The following is a 16598-nucleotide window of genomic DNA, read 5'->3' as shown; positions in this document are numbered from 1 at the left end:
TATGAGTCCAAAACATTCTTTGCTTTTCTGATCAGAAACGTTTTGGCAACTCTTTTTCCCTTTTACACAGCCTGGCATTCTCAGCTCTGCATTTGTTTCACTGGAAAATGTTTCCCATCAAAATTTTCTGCCAGGATGAAGCTGGGGGTGTGCTCAGAGCAATGTGCAGAAAGCAGACAGGAGGGATTTGTATCCAAGGCCAGTTAAGGAGAGATTATTTAGCCTGCATAGGAGACTAGAAGTGACCTAAATTAAGTATTTAAACTAGCTCAGGGCTATTATGAAATTAAGTACAATAATCTGCATGAAGCAGTGGGACAAACAAGGACACGAGGGCAGCAGGTGTAAGTTAAGCAGGAATTTGTGTTCCACATGTTATTTCGGTCCTGGCTGTGGTGGCAGGCAATGGGCATCGCACCCAGCGCTGTGCTGATGCCAGGACAGAGGTTCCTTTGCCCTGGTGAACAGAAGATGCCAGTGGGAAGGGACAAACAGCAGTGGCACAGGTTGATGTCGCTGGTGCTGAGCAGATTTGGGGCGTTGGGAGGAAGCTGTGCTGGGGTGGGCACGGCTCTGCCATCTGGCACGGCGATGGCAGCAGGCAGGAGCCCATCCTGCTCTCTCCTCTGCACAGGGCGTGCTTTCTTTTCCTCTTTTCAAGTTTAATTGGCAATTAGTTTATGATAGAGCTGTAAGTATTTAAGCTAATATCGGCACCAGCAGAGTAAGCTGACACAGCCCCAGCCTCCAGCCCTGCACGCACGCGCTCGCAGCGTCACTGAGCCTTAATCCACAGAAACCTCCCAGTGCCCCAGTTGTCACCACACTGGGAAATCGGTCACCAGCTCAGCCCACGGGGGGCAGAGGACCTTTCTGCACCCTGCAGTAAGTGCTTCCCACCTCTTCTCTTTGGTAGTGTTTGAGCGACCGCAGCGGGTTATCACCACAAAAACCACCACCATGAAAACCACCACCACCACCAGCACACCCCTTCCTGCCTCCACCACCACCCAGCCAGGTGGGTGCCATGCTCCCTGCACTCCTCTCTTTGGTTTCTTCCCACTTCTAGCTCCTCTGGTGGTGCTGGGGAACGTGTGGGACTGTTGTGGGATTTTTGTGCTCTAGGATGATGTGGGGACATGGATAAAAATCAGCCTGACAGATTCAGATCCCTCAACCTCTGAGCAGTCCTGGTTTGCTTTACCCCGATTCAGTCCAAGGGCTCTAGGAACAGTTGTCATGGTTCCTCCAACCATGAAGCCAACAGTTACAGGTTTACTTTACAAGAGCACATGATGGGTTGACATCCCCCTCACCAACCAACCTCACTTTGCAGTTGCTCTATTACCATCAGGGAAGCAGGAAGAAGCCAGGACTGGATGCAGGGAAGCAACAATTTTCCCTTTTTCTCCCCTCTTTTTGCTCTTTCCTCCAAAAAGGCGCAGTGGGAGAGGATAGGTCAGGTTTAGCTCACGTTCCTACCCAGGTTCCCTCCAAATTCTGCCCCAAGTCCCAGCTCAAGGGCTGCACTGCAGGCTGGCTGCCTGCTCAAGGGCAGTGTTTGCAGGGAATTGGTGCACAGTGACAATCCCAAAGTGGCTCTGTGCAAATAGAGGGCAGAGAATGAGCTTGCACACGCCTATGACAGCCCTTCCTAATTTCTGCAATCACCCCGTGGAGGAAAACTTTTGTGCTTTCCCCTGGGGTTCCTCCTCCCCTCCCCTGTGAACAAGGAGACATCGTTTTCACTTTTCTTTTGGAAATGAGCAGATAAAACTTAACAGCAGGACGTTTTTTTAAGCTTCTCATGGGGGAATTAGACACGCATTCCTCCCATTGCCATGCTTTCTGGGCCTGATATTTCCCAGGAGGACGATTTACACCCACAGTATGTTAGTAACAGTCTGTCTGGGGGAGCTGCCAGAAGCCAGTCAAAGGGATGAGGAAACTTGATTACATGTTTATGCAAATATAGCTATATGTAGGGAGGTACCCTGCTCGAGTGGCTTATCAAGAAGCTGGGGGCTTATCTCCAACTTCCATGGACTCTGGGCAATCTTCTGCTCTGTTCAAAAGCAATCCTCACCCATACACATGACCTACACATGCATGGGGAGGTTGTTGGCCACCCAGAGCTCCCATCATGGCTGTGTCTGCAGCAGCAATGGGAAATCACCTCTTCACCACACACCTGGGGTCATCTGATTTTTATCCATGCTCACACACAGCAATATTTTAGGTCTGTTGTTTTAGTTGTTGTTGTTTGTTTTTTGGAAGTGCTGCGTGTTCGTGGGTGGTGTATTTAGTGCCTATCTTGCATATGATTTACTAGTGTTGTCCATCTGGGGTGGGCAGGGAGGCAACAGCATGGTGTAGGGGATGAAGGACCAAGCTGCTCTGAGCCACATGGAGAACATCCTCCATTTGGGAGTTATCCCTTCTCCCTGGCTAGAATCAATGCCATTGCAGTGTTTTCATGTTGCCCCTTAGCATCAGGTAATAAGTAAATAAAGAAATTAAAACCACAGAACAGCCACCACATCTCTGCCTCTGCAGGGAGCTGGGCTGAGCAGCTTGCCTTCATCCTTGCCTTGGTTTGTACCTCTGCATTGCCAGGTCTCACCCCAGAGCACAGTATCTGTGATGTGGAAAGTATGGCCCAATCCTACTTTGTTTTAGAGTTTAAGAGAGTAGAGCTTTCCCCCAGTTCCTACCTTTGTGCAGGCAGGGAGATTCAGGTTGGGGTTTTGCAGCTGTCATTGTCCCCTGATAGAGGGATTCTGGTCCCTTGCCTCTGGTCTGCCAATTTTGTCCAGAGACGTTCCTCCCACTCCTTCCCTGCAAAATGTGAAGTACTTCTTTAAATACCACAAGATCTCAGAGGAGATCTGAGCGGAACTCACCCGAACCTCAGGGAAAGCACTTCATTAAAAAAAGGTGACCTATTTGCATGAGGCACAATAACCCCGAGATGGGGAAAAATGCCCAAGTGAGATACTTGTCATTGCCTCTCTCCTCAATTTTAGAAGCATGAAACAAATGCTTCCTTAGTTAAAAGTCAGCTCAGACAGACATTAATAAAACCCCCTTAGGTCCCTGCCTTCTCACTGTGTTGTTTTGCCCTCTAACACGCGCTGTTTTTTTGCCCTCTGAATTTCTGCTTCCCACCATAAGCAAGCATCATCAGACCTGCCTCTGAGCTCGCTGCCTCTGAGCCCATGAAAGAAACACAGAAAAAAACAGGTATTTCCAGCCAGGCTGGTGTGTTATCCCTTCTCCTCCATCCCTCTGCACACTGGGGGTAGTGGCCAGGCACAGAGCAGTGCAGTGCGTAGATTGGAGGGGTAGATCAGAGTTGGGTTGGCTCTGAGTTGTGTGGACCTGCCAGACAGTGGCTTCCTTCGGCTGCTCACGGTGCTTTCTGTGGTCGAGGTGGAGCTGTGGTTGTGTCTGTAGGATGCTTTTGTGCCCGTTGTGCAGTGAGAGGGGAAAGGAGTGGGTTCACGGGCACAGGAGGAGGATGAATTAAGTGCTATTCCCACTTGCCTTCTGCAGTTGTGTTATTTCTAAGTCTTCCCCAGAGCCTGTCAAATCCTCCTTGCCATTTGTTACATCTTTCCCCCACATTCAACATAAGCAAAAGGAGCTTTTCTTTTTTTCTTTTTTCTTTTTTCTTTTTTTTTTTGCCCTTTTCCTGCTTCCATTTTCCCTCTGGTTTGTAACCTAGCAGTGCCAATTCACTTCTGGGACAAATGAAACCAACCTAAGCTTTGGTTTGGGTTTTACTGACTCCCTGGTGCTGGACAAGCACACCCCACGTCCTCCTCTCCCAGAAGTTCATGGCACTTGGGTAAAGACAAGGGCTTCTCCAAGGTCCTTCCCCACTACTTCTGCACTGCTTCAAACATCTTTTGCCCCTGGTGTGTTGTTCTACAAAGCATGACTTCTTGGTTCACTTTCTGCCACCTCATCAGAAACCCCACCACGACCTGGGGTTGGCACCAGAGCCATAGAAGCCCCTTGAGGACATTCCTGGTGCCCCGCATGGAGAGGGTTTGGGTGAAACAAATCTCCCCCACCCCCAAAATGTAAAACTGTCCATTAATGTCACAGAGCTACAAGGGAAAAGTTCTCAGGATAATGAGCATTAATAATTTTCCTGGCTCCGCAAATGCGATTGAGTGGAGGTGTATGCGAATGACTAAAAAGCAAAATGCCTCCAGGGCTGTTTTTTATTGTGACTCTAATTAAACCCTTGCCAATTTGCACAGGGCTTTTTTCATATTCTCTTTAACAGCATATTAATATCTATTGGTTTCCACTTTCCAGCCGAAAAGGACAATGTCTATCACCTTCTCTTAGAGCTCATCATTTAGGAAAAATAAAAATTTCTTCTGTATTCTGCATTGTTTATGATCCCCTTGACGAGGCTGGGAAATCACATTTCTCTCCTACTCGGGTTTGTCCTTTGAAACTTGGCAAGGATTGAAGATTTTTTTTCCCCTCCTCCTCCTTATGTTACCCAATTGGAGCCTGCAATTAATAATGTGGCTTTAAAATTTGCATTCCTCGGTTTGTTTTCTAGCAAACCTGAAGATTGTCACCACTACTGAGAGGACACAGAGGGGTATGGAAGCAGTGGGGTGGAGAGCGTGCAGAGAAACCAAACAGGGGATCTAGAAGTGTCCCGCTGCTTTCATTTCCCTGCTGGGGTTTGCAAATTCTCTAACTGCTATTTCCAAGGAAAGAGCAGAGCCCGAAGCAGGGCTGAGGAGTTCACATCAGAAATCAGGACTCGGTGCCTCTCACATAGGAAACCTGTGCGATTTCTCCATGGTGCTGTTTGAAAGCACAGCTCCTCAAAGCAGAGGGCAGAAACCCATCACTGGGAGCCCTTCTGCGAACACACAAAACTAAAGCTGGGCTTTCAGGGGGGCTGAGAACGGGCAGCTCAGCACACTGCTTCTCTCCTGTCCTCTGCACTGCAACGTGGGGTCACATTCTCTGCCAAATTCCACCGAGGCACAAAAACCTGCCCGGCACGAGCTCACAGGGACAGCCACAGGGCCAGGTTTTGTCCTCTAGAGTAACACAAAGCTCCAGGCAGGTTTCCATCTCCCCCAGCACCCTTCCTAACACAGCTCTCTGTCTGATTGCTGCCAGGCTACCCCGGCCTGTCGGCGGCCGCCCCGCTGCAGGTGGGCTCTCCCCCAGCCAAGGCTGGGGCAGCAGAAGGTAGGAGATGCACGGCTGAGCCGGGTCCTGCCAGCAAATCCCTGCTCCCACTGCTTTCGTTTGTAGCTCTGCATATCTTCTTTCCATGCAGCTCTCTCTTCCTCCCGCCTGGGAAAAGCTGGGGGCTCGTCTGTGCCCTACATGCAGCCGTAATCTGGCGAGGCTGGATTGAGCCTCAGGGTTTAGTCACATACATGAAAGATGAGGATGATAAGTGGTAGAAGAGATTGTTCTCGGCTTGCTGCTGGGGTGAACAGAGAGGATCATGGAAATCCTGTGGTCTCCTGAGACCGGAATAACTTTGTAAACAGATAGGCTTGTGTCGTTTATAGCAGAGATGCCTTCTTACATATTTCCTTGCTTTAGGACTCCCACGTGTCTGCCTACGGTGAGCTATGAAGCTCCTGGTGGGACCCCTGGGAGGCTGCTGGGGCTGAAGTGCCTCCTCCTCGGGGCTCCCACTGGCACACGCACTTTGGCAGCTGCTGGTGCTGCTCACTGCCCTTTTCCAGCTGAGATGCCTGTAGCTATCTCCCCCATAGACACCAGCATCCCTTCCAGTGCAGAATGTAACACCAGCTGGAGCTGGGCCAGGACACAACCCAGCATCTGCTAACAGTCAATGGGGGACAGAAAGCACTGGAATTCAGGCTCAGTGGAACTATTTTGTTGGGCTTGTCTCTAACCTCAGAGAGAGAAAAACTGTATATGAAAGAGTAACGAGAGACAGGCCAAGACCACTTGCATCAGTGCCAGGTGATGCTGACAGTCTGTACTGAACAATGGGGACTTCTGAGTCTTGGCAGTGGTCTGCTTCTCTCCGTGCTTCATGCAATGCAGTGACCACATGTCAACACTCATCTGTCCAGCAGCTCCCCTTAGGAGTAGTTTCTACACTAGAAAACCAAGTTCCAGGAGACTTTGCCTCCCCAGTGTATCCTCAGCCACACACAGCTCCAGCAACCCACCCTAGAATAGAGCTCCCAGTGTCCTTTTCTCACCTTCTTTAACAACCTAAGATCTGTATTAAATCTGATGTTCTCTCTAACTGATGCCACCTTCAGCTGTTCAGAGCCCAACAAAAGTAGCAGCACCCGAACCCAAGCTGAAGCCACCAGATCCTCCCAAGAATATTCGAGGTAAGGACTTAGCCAAAGATGTTGCAGGACTGTTTTCTCCCTCATTGCCCATAGGCCGGGGACAACAAAGCTGTGCTCAGCGTGGCCAACATCGTGCAGTCCATTCCCCTACTCATAGTCGAGACCAGCTCAGTTCTGCTCATTCCACCCCATGGAAGTCTTTCTGGAGGCTCTTCTGGGGTTGGCAGATGTGGATGGGTGGGACAGATGAACCAGGAGACAGTTTCCCTGTCCATCATTTCTTGAGAGACCATTTGTCTTTTCCACACCTGGAGAACGGGGAAGATACACTGGGGGTCCCACGAGCACCAGCTCAGCCAGGAGCAGCTGCTCCTCCTGGTGGATCAGCCACCACCGAGCCCAGCACAGCACACATGGGGGGCTCTGTATCTCCACCTCAGCACTCAGATATATTTTATCATCTTGTGTAGCAGCTCCGAAGAGCAAATCAGGGCGCACAGCACACTCTGCAGGCAAGAGACATGGGAAGAAGTCAGGTAGGTGCTGGGATGGGCATTGGGCTGGAGCAGTGGGTTCTGCAGGATTCTGTGCTTTATACCACCTCCGTAGTTTTTGTGCTCTTAGCTGTGGTCCTAGCTGCTTTCTGAGGGTGGTGAGGGGGTGTTGGCGTGGCCATCATCAAATCTGGAGCTATTAGACCTGTAGATCCTCAGCCTGGCCAAGCCAACCTCGTGTGTAAGCAGGGGACACGTGGACGGCTCCTTCTGCCCAGCACTCAGCTCTGTGCATTGCAATACTGCCGTGCATGGAATTTTTCATGCATCAAACTTTGAGGAGGGGAGAAGAAGAAGAGAAATTTAGCAGCTACCAGCTGTCTGGTGCAGAAATAGCTTTCAGCGCTGCCAGCGCGGTGTTCCTGACTTGGCTCGTCATTGTTCTCATAGCAGAGACTCTCGAGGTAGTGTAGGATGCAAAGTGGTGCGGAGCAGTGAGAAAAAGCCTGTCTCTGATTTTTCTTAAGCATCCTCAAAGACCTCAAAACTCATCCGGCTCCAGCCAGACACCGGCCCAGTGGCTCCTATTGAAACATACAAAGGTAAGAGGGAGGGAGTGCAGAGTCCAGGGCTCCCAGAGCTCACCAGAGCAATGTGGAGCAGCAGCCTCAGACATGGAGAAGATGGGGAGGGTTTGCTCTGTGTAAGAGCACTCACCTCAGGTGAAATACTGCCTGTGAACTGCAGCAGCAGCAGAACCATTTGAGCTGAAGTTCTTTGGATATCGATCAGACAGGTAGTGGTTGTTTCACAGAGGGTCTCGGCTCCTACTCAGGCAGCTGTGAACCATGGGGAAACCTCTGCCATGCTCCATCCTCCCTGACCTTCATTTCATTGACAAAAAATCTCTTCCTCCAGCCCTGCATGCATGCTTGTTCATCCTTCCCTCCCATTGCTCTGCCATGCTGGAATGTTTAATGTGGGAGCCTGGACCCAAACCCCTGATCTGAACCCACCTCTGCCTCTCCAGCACTGGAGAAGCTCAGACCTGCCTGACATCATCCCTGCTCACATTGTCCTCTGCCAGATGGCTGTGCCACAGGGCAGCCAGGGCCCTCCCCTCCTCTTGTGATGTCCTTTTCAACTCCCAGAAAGATTCATTATCCTGAACATAGCACTACAGCACTGCAAGGTGCTCACCATCCCACGTCGCAGTAATAAAAAGCAAACACAAGAAGCAAGTAATCAAATTCTGCCAGCTAGAAATCAAACCTAGGTGGTTGTTTCTCAACACACACCCACAGCCGAGAAAGGTCAGCCCTGCATGGTGGGGACAGGAGCAACGCTCTGCTCAGTGATGGCAGCTGTGTGCCATGCCAGGTAGCACTGGGTCACCTCCCTTGGAAGAAGCCCACACAAGCTATGCATCCTAGCACATGCTTGTTTTAAGCCTTAACATGCTCAGCCAGGGCTGAGGTCACCATGCTTCACAACAGACATTGCCTGGGGAAGTACACAGGAAGCAGCCAGGCCTTACTTGCACATACAGCAGCTTCCACTCATCCAGAGCCTTCCAGAGGAGGTGATGCCTCCTCTACCAGCCCAGCTCCCGCTTGTCACCACCAGGCAGGACACAGCCTTCTCTCAAGGCTCTGCACACCCCTGCACAACCCCATCCCTCTCGCAGACATCAAGCTGGGCTCTGCTGATTAACAAGGCAGCTCTTTAATTAACACCTGACAGCATTCCACAGCCCACTGGCTGCTCCTGTAATTACGTGTTTCCCCAAAGAGATGTACCCTGGGGCTGGCTCCTGCCTGCTCTTACCCCTGCAGGGACAGACCACCCCAGTCCCACTCCGAGCAAAGACCTGCAACCCAACCCCCCCTGCAGCAGTGAGGTACGGCCCCCACGGCACGCACTCAGCCCCACAGGAGGTTGAGTGGCTGTTGCATTTTGCTGGAGCAGAAGGTTTCCTCATGGCCCACCTCTCTCCCTCTCCTCCACTCTACAGACTGCGAGTGCTACGGCCACTCCAACCGCTGCAGCTACATCGACTTCCTGAACGTGGTGACCTGTGTGAGCTGCAAGCACAACACGCGGGGCCAGCACTGCCAGCACTGCCGCCTGGGCTTCTACCGCAACAGCTCAGCGGAGCTGGACGACGAGAATGTATGCATAGGTGAGCACTCGTGCTGCACGGAGAGCAGCACTGGGCCTGGGACCCTTGTGCTGTGAGATGGGCTTCGGTTCAGCCCATCCTGAGGGCAACGTGTCCACTGGGATGCTCTGAGAAGACAGCAGCTGTAAGGGTCTTGCAACCCACCGAGCAAAACCCAAATAATATCATTCGAGTGGGGTTCAGACGCATTGCTGCAGCAGGGGCTGCCCAGCTCTGGGTGAGGGTGGTCTCAGGCAGCCACGCGCTCCCTCAGGGCCAGCCCGTGGCACCTAGCCAGGCTTTTCCGAAGTCCCCAACTCTTCCACGGGGGTGTGAGCAGGTACAAAGCCTGCGGGCAGGATGAGGACTCACGGCATTGTCTTCGTGGGCAGAATGTAACTGCAACCAGATCGGCTCCCTGCACGACCGCTGCAACGAGACCGGCTACTGTGAATGCAAGGAAGGGGCCACGGGGCCCAAGTGCGATGACTGCCTGCCCAACTACTACTGGAGACAGGGCTGCTTCCGTGAGTAGCTGGCAGCACTGAGGGCAGCTGCCCCAGTCAGGGCAGAGGGAGGTGGGTCTGGACATGGGGGAGCTCCAACGAGGAGGGGATCTCCAATGAACGGAGGGGTCTCCCACGAGGGGTGGCATTTTCAGTGAGGTGGAGAGCTCCAGCAAGGAGTGTGTCTTCCACCCACCCTACGGTGCTCAGGGTGTGGGGTGAGCTCGGTCATTCCTCCCAAAACAGCTTTGAAGTCCGCAGCCCCAGCTCTGCTCCTCTGGCACTGGGACCGATCTCACCCTGTAAGGGTTTGACGGTGGAACCTCTCAAAGCCAAAGCAGAAAGCCGAAACCTTTCTGGCTTCTGCTGCAGCCGAGGGGTTTCACACCCCACAGCCCAACTCCCACAGCCATCCCTCCCTCCCTACAGCCAACGTCTGCGACGACGAGCTCCTGCTCTGCCAGAATGGCGGCACCTGCTACCAGAACCAGCGCTGCATCTGCCCCGTGGGCTTCAAGGGGGTCCTGTGCCAGCAGTCACGGTGCGAAGCCGACAAAAAGGACTGCGACGGTGCCTCCAGCACACGAGCCGCCATCAGCACCATCCTCCTCGGCGTGCTGGGCCTGCAGCTGTGCGGCTGGGCTGACCTCTGAGGCCGGGACGCGGAGCCCAGCCGAGGCACAGCTCCGACGGAGCGGGGAGGGCGAGGTCACGGTGGCTCTCCCCACCAGCTCCTCCGCCTTCCCTCACGCTAGGACCTGCACAACGCCTTTCGGCCACGCTCCAAGCAGCTGAAAAGCAGAGGCCGACTCCTGAGCACGGAACCACACGGGGCGGCCGCAGAGCAGAGCTGGGGGCCGAGCAGCAGCGCAGGGACTGCAGCAGAGCCGCACAGACACGGCCGTCCTTCCTTCCCCGCTCCGCACAGGGCGAGCCAGGGCCCTGCTGACATAGTGCCGCAATCCAAGGGAGAGATTCGATTATTTTTCTTAACGATTAATTGATTTACTTTGGTATAGGCTGGGGTGTTGTTTTTCTTTCCTCCCTCTCAGTGCCCTGTTTCGAGCATCTCACGGTAACGTCAGAGCCCCAAAACACCACGAGGAGGGGGAAGGGAGGGAGGGAAGAGGGGATCTGGTCCATCCCGCTGCGCCCGGCCACTCACATACCGTTGCCTACAGCTCAAGCTGCTGCATTGATTTTGTATCTCATTGCCAGGTTTTGTTTTCTCGCACTTACGGAGAACACGGGGGCCATTAGGCGTAAGGTACGTAAGGAGTGCAGTGTCTTATCCACACATTTCCGTATAGTGTACGGCTCAAATCCTCTTCCTTTTTTTTTTTTTTCTTTTTGGTAGAGACTTATTTTTGTTCGGATTAAATGTTATAAAAGAACCACAACTTAAAGGGACATTTTGCCATGAGCGTTTGATTGTGGTGTATCCTCCTCCAGTAAAGCAACTATCAATTGCTGCTTGAGTGCCACGTCTTGCTTTCAGCATGCACAGTTAATTACAGGTAAAGACTTTTCTTTTTGATTCTTAACGTCCTCTTTGTGTTTCCTGAGTCACTAGCAAGGTGCATCACGTGGTGAGGGAAAGGGGAGGGAGAGAGGCTCCTTCATCACTGAGAGCTGTTAATTATTTCTCCTAATTACTCTGCTGAACTTAGGTTGCACCACTCACTGTAGACAATGAACGATGTATTAAGCCCCAGACTTGTGCTGAAATGCCGTTTCCCAATGAACCTGCAGCTGAAGAACACTGGGCAGCCGAGGAGTGGATCTCCAGGGGATCTCAGCTGTCCAACCTCCCACATCATCCCATAGGGCTGTGGTCACACTGCACCTTCACAGAAAGAGCCCTTTAGTTAAGCATCTCCAACCAGCTGCAGCCTGGGACTTCAGAGTAGAGATTCTCATAGAGAACCACTGTGGAGGAAGCGTTTGCAGTCAAGTATGTAAAAGAAGGTAGGAGAAACCCAAGGCAAGAAACAAGGGCACCATCATCATCACAAGAACTTTAATTGTGTCCAGAGCCTTCCCAAGCACAGAAATGTGGTGGCTGTTTTGAAGGGCATCACAGAGGAGGGGCACAGGATGCAGTTAAAGTACTGCATAAGAAATTGAGGGTTAAATTCACTCTGCTGAGACCTGATCCTTGGGGGAGTGGGCTGACACAGGCATTTCCTCTCCTTAACACAGCCATTTGCTGTCTGTTGCCACTGACACTTGCTCTTTCTTTATACTTTCTTACTAAGATATATTTCAAATCCTTATATGCTACTGTTCTTACAAGTAATAGCACAGAACGGACTGTAACAAGATCAAGGTCTCTAATGACATTTCTGGAAGGTGAAGCACACATTCTCCTTTCCCTGCACTAGTGTTTTTCTCTAGCAAATTAGATTAAGCAATGGAAAATTTACTACTTCACAAAGCCATATCCCAGACGAACTGCAGCCAGCAGATTCCCTGCAAAAGCACACTTATGAGATGCAAGTGGGAACGTGCCAAGCAGCAGCACTGAATTCCCACAGAAAATAACCACAGAAGAGCACAACAAAGCTCAGAACAGCCTGAGAAGATTACTGAGGGTGATATACCACTAAACTAAGCTTTTATGGGAGGCTGGGGAGTTTTCCTTGCTTGACTGACTGTTGTCTAGGGGGAGGGGGGAAGGCTTTGTTTTTGAGGCAAAACATCCCTGGCTTTCTCACTCAGTTCCAGAGATGGTACCACCTGCCCCTGAACACTGTGCCTCTTTAACCAAAGCCTGAGGAGCTGCAGGTGGAAGTAGAAAGCTGCAGTTGCTAACCCTCCTGTAGCTGTATCAGAGGCCTGAGAAACATTGAAGGTGGCGGGTGCAACAGAGCTAGAAGAGTGAGCTCAGGTTGCAGGCTGCACAGTAGATCGTGCCTTCGAGCTCCTACACGAACCTGTCCCACTCTGTGCAGCTCCAGGTGCTGCTTCACCCACCCAGCTGCACTGGAGAAAAATCACCTCTCACAAAACCTGGCATTTAAAGAGAATAATGCAAATTTACAGAGAGCTTCAGCACTGCAAACCCATTAACTACAGACATCTGTCAGCACATCGGTGTTTACACCGACAGAATCAAGCACTACTGAAATCACACAGAAAGAAACCATCGCAGCAAGTAGCTGCAGAGCTGGAAGTTCTTCAGATAGAGATGTTTGTGCATTAATGGAGAAGTTGTGCAGTGGGCTCGGTGCCTCGCTCGTGGGAAGGTGAACTAACAGGCACTTCTCCTTCCAAGGAAAGCCACTTGTGCTCTTTGGAGAGGTTTTCACATCAGCAGTCAGCATTTGATTCCTTTAAAAAAGTTTTTGGATTACACTCCTGTCTGCAAAAAGGTGACCTCTTCAGAGAGTACAAGCAGAGCTTTTGGTTTTGTTTACCTCAAATTCTTCAATTTTAACTATTGAAAGCACTGAAACCCATGACAACAAAAGCTCCAGACAACAAAAGCTGCCTGGAGGGATGGGGGACAGCCCCAGCTGTAGCAGAGCCTACAGCAGTTTAGCTTCATGCACACCTGCTGCCTGTAGGAATTCAGTGGGTATGCTGGTTCTCCACTGCTTTTGTGTGAAGATGGGGAAGCAGACATCTCATCTCAGAGTGATGAGTGAGCCCGTGCCAGCCAGTGGCAAAAGCAACCCATCAATGGCAGAAAGTGCTAACAGCCCCACCAACCATTTTGTAACCCGCTTCCATGAAGGTCCCAAATAACACAGAAGGGAGGAGCTGAGCACTGCTGGCAGAAATAAGAGCAGATCTGGGATCTGAAGGGATTCCCACTGCCATCTCCCAGCAGAGATCCGGGGCATTTGGCCACTGTCACACAGAAACCAGCTGGAAACTGCACACTGATTTCAGATGCAGAGAAGGGCTTCAGACCGTCCTAAGGGCTCCCTTTATCATTTTGATTCTCTAGGTGTCATAACAAGTTTCACTGCAGGGTGAGACGTGCGAGGAAAGCCTGAGATAGCCCGTTTTCACCACACTGCTGCTTTCTCCTGGCCTGCAACACAAGGAGCCCAGGAGCTCCACCCCACCCTACTCTCAGGGAATTAAAGAGATGGGAAACTCTTTGTGGCCGAGGAGCACTTGCTCGGTATAACAGTGAAAGGACAAAAGGGGACAGCGTAGGCTGCCAGGATATACAAAGTTTTTCTGCTTTTTCATAGTATTGAACACACTCAAACTGCCTTCGCTTTCATTTCTACCCCTATTTGCCTGGGAGCTGGAGGCAAATGAGCCGAGGCCTCAGCAGGCAGGTACACACAGCCAGAAGGTCTCACGTATCAGCAGCATTCAATGTACAGGACTGCTTAGCTCACATTTATTTGTATTAAAGAATAACGCATTTGGCTCGTTCCCAAGCATCTTCAAGACAAGAAAGGAGACCTAATATACGGCTTGGGAATGGACTCGTTGTGGCAAGAGACTGTATTATATTGTTAACATTATAAATTCCATTTACAATACAGCAGCCATTTCATCCATCATTTATTCATGCAGACTGGAGAGAACGCCTTGCATTTTTAGGACGGCAGTTCTGCTTACTCCTGGTGTTGTCACAGTCCGTAGCTGTGAATAAAGAACCACCTCCAGCTGCTGGCTGCTTCAGCCTCTCCATTCTATAGGCAAAAAGAAAACCACAACACCTCAGCACCCTTCAGTAACTGCAAAAATAACGGAGCCTCAACTCTGCAATCATTGGGTTCCCATGCTGTTTTAGATCTCACCTGAGGGTGACACTGTTTACCCTCACTCACAGTTTGGACTCTGCAGAGCTTCCTGGGCACAGCTCAGCCTCCCAGCTCACGTGCCTTCACTTGCTGGACCCAGCTGCTAATTACTGACTGCACACAGCACATCTGTGTGCCAGCACTGAAACGTAGACAAGAGACCGGGAAGAGAGGCTGATGTTTTTGGGCCTCGCTTTGGCCTCCCCCTCAGCACTGCACTGCTCCCATGACTACCACCCACATCACAGATATCACCTGCTCTCAGCATTACTCAGCCATGTTTGCCACTGCCACCACACCAAGAAGCATAAAGCCCCCCCAGTTATTTTCTCCAGAGCAGGATAATGCTCCTGCAAACTGCCTGCCTTCCTCCTGCAGGATGGCAGATACCTGTATGCTATCCCATAAGCACTCAACTGCATGTGCAGTGATGCACAAGTGAGGAGAATTAAACAGAACAGAACTGGGCTGGATATCATCAGTGTAGTCGGGAGTAATGGCAGAGTTGCACTCCACCTCTACTGGAAAGACAGCTGTATGTACAACCCAAGGATTAATGAGACAATTAAAAAAAGCCCAATGCTCACAACAAGGGATTTTCCCTTCTTAATGGTGTCAAGGAATGATAGCATCAAGAGGAACGTTTTTTTGCACTGAGAATTAAGCTGCCAACCACACAAGCATATTTTATTCCAGATATCCCTTAATGGCACAGACTGACAATGGCAGGAAAAGCTACTGCTGAAAGATCAACAGCTCAGGGGGTTGGACTCAATCTCCTGAGGTCCCATCCATCACCTGCAATTCTGTCAACTTATATGAGACCAAAATAAAGCTAGTTTTAAGTAAGAACAATGTCTGAGCCACTGACCACACCTCAAAGACAATTTATGGAAAAAATAAATCATAAAATCACATGACTTGTATGTGCACATAATACAAGCAAAATGCAACATCAGAACAAAACTCCAGCATGAAATCAGTACAGTTCCAGAGAACACATTCTGAAACACGGATTGCTTAAGCAGAATTAAAACAAGAAGAAAAGGCCTAAGAGGAAATCCCCTCGACAAACTTCTATTTAACAGCCAGAAAAACATCCTCACATTCCCACTGTTGCTGGCTTTGTTTCATTTACAGAAACACACTCTATGGCTTCCACAGCTATAGGGTCTGGCAGAACAGTAGCCTTTGTAACGTGTGAAAAAAACACAGTCCTAGCAAGAAGAGCCAAAAGGTTTAAAAGGAAAAGGTATTTCTAAATGTTCCTATTGGCACACAGGGAGAAGGCATCCAGCATGTTATATCTATAAGGTGGGAGCAACAGAACTGCCAGTTCACAGCAGCAGAATGAGCAGCCTTCGTTCTCACACCAAGTGTGCAACAGCAAGGAAGAGTGACAGCAGCTTTAGAAGTGAATGTACTGCTGAGAAGAAAAGGTCGGGGTTCACTGAAACAATTAAGATTGCAACACGGTGAATAACTAAAGCTGAACACTGTGCATATTCTGCTTTCGCTTCCCAGGCATCTCCAAGGTCAGAATCCCTTAAATGCTCTGCACTACACAGCACAACCAACGGGACAGGCACAGTGACTAACAGCCTCCCAGCACTCCTACAGTGCAGTTGTTGCTAGTAAAGCACGTTTGTTCTGAGCCTGGGTACACCAAGTGTGCAAGCTACACCAGCAGCAATTCCCATCCCAAGTGCTGAGTGAGTTTTTGTCCTGTAAGCCACTTGTGTACCAGTGAACCACATCACAGACACCTCCTTGGCAGGGAGTTAAAAGGACGAAGGTAGCACTAATCATCACAATGTGTCAGGTCAGAAACAGAAATAAGACTGTGGTTAAACTGGCCAGAGAAACCCAGCAGCAAGTTTGTTCAGGGAAAGCCATTGGCATTACGGAACCAAAAGCCCCCCCACACACTGGTTAAGTGTTTTTCAGTACTCCACCCTAGCAGAAACTGCCCCCCAATTACGTGACATTGCTCCTATTTCAGGTGCGAGATTCACTTACCAGAGCTCACTCACAAAGATAACACTGCTGGTTTCTTAGACCTCAGATCCTCAGGCCACAGCAGTCATAGTACAAACAGCCCTTCTCAAGTCAGAGACAGAAAGTGACAGCAGGAAACCGACTTCATAACACACTGAATTTGAACACAAGCACCTGCAGATAGCAACCAACAGCAACAGCCCTAACTTGTCTTACTGCAGCAAGGTGCCACACTCTCAGCAGAAAAATGCAAAACAGCACACACAGGAAATGTTACTGCCCACTTGCTTAAGACAGACGCATTGTTATCCAGAAGAAAAATTAATACTTCA

General features: G+C 50.4%; 1 protein-coding gene across 2 annotated transcripts in view; it reads left to right on the top strand.

Annotated features, from left to right (window-relative positions):
* NTNG2 (netrin G2) overlaps positions 1-10204 on the top strand; it is a 33761-nt gene extending 23557 nt beyond the window's left edge. The window contains exons 5-12 of one of the 2 annotated variants that reach the window (XM_065737481.1): positions 917-1018; positions 3175-3243; positions 6300-6374; positions 6806-6871; positions 7357-7431; positions 8844-9011; positions 9383-9517; positions 9926-10204. In XM_065737481.1, the coding sequence (XP_065593553.1) occupies positions 917-1018; positions 3175-3243; positions 6300-6374; positions 6806-6871; positions 7357-7431; positions 8844-9011; positions 9383-9517; positions 9926-10149 (914 nt within the window). In that variant the 3' untranslated portion in view covers positions 10150-10204. The remainder of the gene's footprint in view (positions 1-916; positions 1019-3174; positions 3244-6299; positions 6375-6805; positions 6872-7356; positions 7432-8843; positions 9012-9382; positions 9518-9925) is intronic. The other variant, XM_065737480.1, reaches the window with a different exon arrangement.
* The last annotated feature ends 6394 nt before the right edge of the window (positions 10205-16598 follow it).

This window comes from Cyrtonyx montezumae, unplaced genomic scaffold (genome assembly GCF_038088225.1).
Source record: "Cyrtonyx montezumae isolate F1298 unplaced genomic scaffold, pur_monq_1.0 scaffold_20, whole genome shotgun sequence".
Taxonomy (NCBI): Eukaryota; Metazoa; Chordata; class Aves; order Galliformes; family Odontophoridae; genus Cyrtonyx; species Cyrtonyx montezumae.
Note: the sequence above shows the minus strand (reverse complement) of the source record. Positions and strands in the feature narration are given on the sequence as shown.